The 2,248-nt window shown below is 50.2% G+C and overlaps 1 protein-coding gene across 2 annotated transcripts in view; it reads left to right on the top strand.

Moving 5' to 3' along the window:
* The window catches only part of KDELR3 (KDEL (Lys-Asp-Glu-Leu) endoplasmic reticulum protein retention receptor 3), a 13,615-nt gene that overhangs the window by 5,753 nt on the left and 5,614 nt on the right, over positions 1 to 2,248 (top strand). For both annotated transcript variants that reach the window (XM_011964224.1, XM_011964223.1), the window contains exon 2: positions 540 to 640. In XM_011964224.1, the coding sequence (XP_011819614.1) occupies positions 540 to 640 (101 nt within the window). The remainder of the gene's footprint in view (positions 1 to 539; positions 641 to 2,248) is intronic.

Raw genomic sequence — 2,248 nt, 5'->3', positions numbered from 1 at the left:
AAAAAAAAAAAAAAAGAAAAAAGAAAAGGCTTTTAAAATCTTACAGTTTGAAAAATAAAATAGAATGCTCCCCTGGCCCTGAACCTCCTCTGCCTGCTGTGGTCTCCCTGGTGAATCAACACCTTGTAAAGTCAGTGAGTTGTTCTCCCTGAGACTGAGCTTTGGGGATTGTCAGTGGAACTCTGGGGGTGGAGTGAAGAGAAACCTCAACAACCCCCACCAAGCCCGACTCACACCACCCCCGACATCCTCCCCAGAGCAAGAGCCCAGGCAGGCACACGCAGGGGGACTGGGAACTTGGTGTTCGTGTCTTTATTTGGAGACTGGGAGACAGATTACAGCTTAATGAGAGGAACAAGGACTCAAGTGATCTGATGGGAAGGGTGAGTTTCCTGGCCCTTAGGGAGTGACAGTGCCCTGGACAGGAGGTCTTTGAGTGGGAGTGGACACTCTGAAGGCCTCCCCAGCTCCAGGCTGTGCACTTCTTGAGGGTGGGAAGGCTTAGGAGTCTGTGTCCTCATTGTCTCCCTTGGCCACAGGCATCTCTGGGAAGAGCCAGATCCTTTTTGCTCTCGTCTTCACCACCAGATACCTGGACCTGTTCACCAACTTCATCTCCATCTACAACACAGTAATGAAGGTGAGGGGCTGGGTGATGGTGGTCGGGGGAGGCCACCAAGCCCTCACAAGCTGTGAGGTGGCCTGCTTGGAAACTCAGTGTGTGGAGCCAGGCCGACCAGGGTTTGAATCCTGACTTTGCTGCTGAGTGGCTGCATGACCTCATCTTGGGCCTCTTTGTATGTCAGTGTCCTCATGCAAAAATGAGGACAGAGCTGGGCGCGGTGGCTCATGCCTGTAATCCCAGCACTTTGGGAGGCCGAGTCGGGTGGATGGAGACCATCCTAGCTAACATGGTGAAACCCTGTCTCTACTGAAAATACAAAAAATTAGCCAGGTATGGTGGCACATGCCTGTAGTCCCAGCTACTCGGGAGGCTGAGGCAGGAGAATTGCTTGAACCCGGAGGCAGAGGTTGCAGTGAGCTGAGATCGCACCACTGCATTCCACCCTGGGCAGCAGAGTGAGACTCTGTCTCAAAACAAAACAAAACAACAAAATAAAATAAAATAAATAAAAGGACAATACCATTAGCTCAGAGGGTTTGGTTGGGAACATTAAACGAGATAATAAATGTAAATGTAAAAAACCCTGCCATATATTAAACATTCAATAAAGGGTCACACCTGTAATCCCAGCACTTTGGGAGGCTGAGGCGAGAGGACCGCTTGAGCTCAGGAGTCTGAGACCAGCCTGGGCAATGTAGTGAGACCCCGCCTCTACAAAAAATTTAAGACATTTAGCTGGGCATAGTGGTGCTCATCTGTGGTCCCAGCTACTGAGGAGGCTGAGGTGGGACAATCACCTGATCCTGACAGGTCAAGGCTGCAGTGAGCCACGATCATGCCACTGCAGTCTGGGCAACAGAGCGAGACCCTGTCTCAAAAAACAAAAAATGGTTTAGGTGATAGAGAAGGATTAGAGAGCTACTTTAGGGAGTGTGGTCAGGGCTTCTTCTAAGAGATGACATTTAAGCTGACAGCTTAGTGACAAGGAACCAGCCGTGTAAAGATCAAAGGACATACCTTTTTTCTTTTTTTTAAGACAGAGTCTCACTGTTGCCTGTTGCCCAGGCTGGAATGCAGCAGCGCAGTCTCAGCTTACTGCAACCTCCACTTCCTGGTTTCAAGCCGGGAGCTTGCCTTGTGCCTCAGCCTCTGAAGTAGCTGGGACTACAGGCGCCTGCCACCATGCCCAGCTAATTTTTGTCTTTTTAGGAGAGACGGGGTTTCTCCATGTTGACCAGGCTGGTCTCACACTCCTGACCTCAAGTGGTCCGCCCACCTCGACCTCCCAAAGTGCTGGGATTACAGGTGTGAGCCACCGCGCCCAGCCAAAATGTAGATTTTAGTTGATTCCTATTAGATAATATCTAATAGGAATCTTATTTCTTGTGCAGTGGTGTGATCATGGCTCACTGCAGCCTCAACTTCCCAGGCTCAAGGGATCCTCCCACCTCAGACTCCTGAATAGCTGGGACTACAGGCACGCACCACCATGCCTGGCTAATTGTTTTGTATTTTTAGTAGAGACAAGGTTTCGCCATGTTGCCCAGGCTGGTCTCAAACCCCTGGGCTCAAGCGATCTGCCTGTGTCAGCCTCCCAAAGTTCTGGAATTTTCATGCTCAACT

Source organism: Colobus angolensis, unplaced genomic scaffold, assembly GCF_000951035.1.
Source record: "Colobus angolensis palliatus isolate OR3802 unplaced genomic scaffold, Cang.pa_1.0 Scaffold65, whole genome shotgun sequence".
Classification (NCBI taxonomy): Eukaryota; Metazoa; Chordata; class Mammalia; order Primates; family Cercopithecidae; genus Colobus; species Colobus angolensis.
Note: the sequence above shows the minus strand (reverse complement) of the source record. Positions and strands in the feature narration are given on the sequence as shown.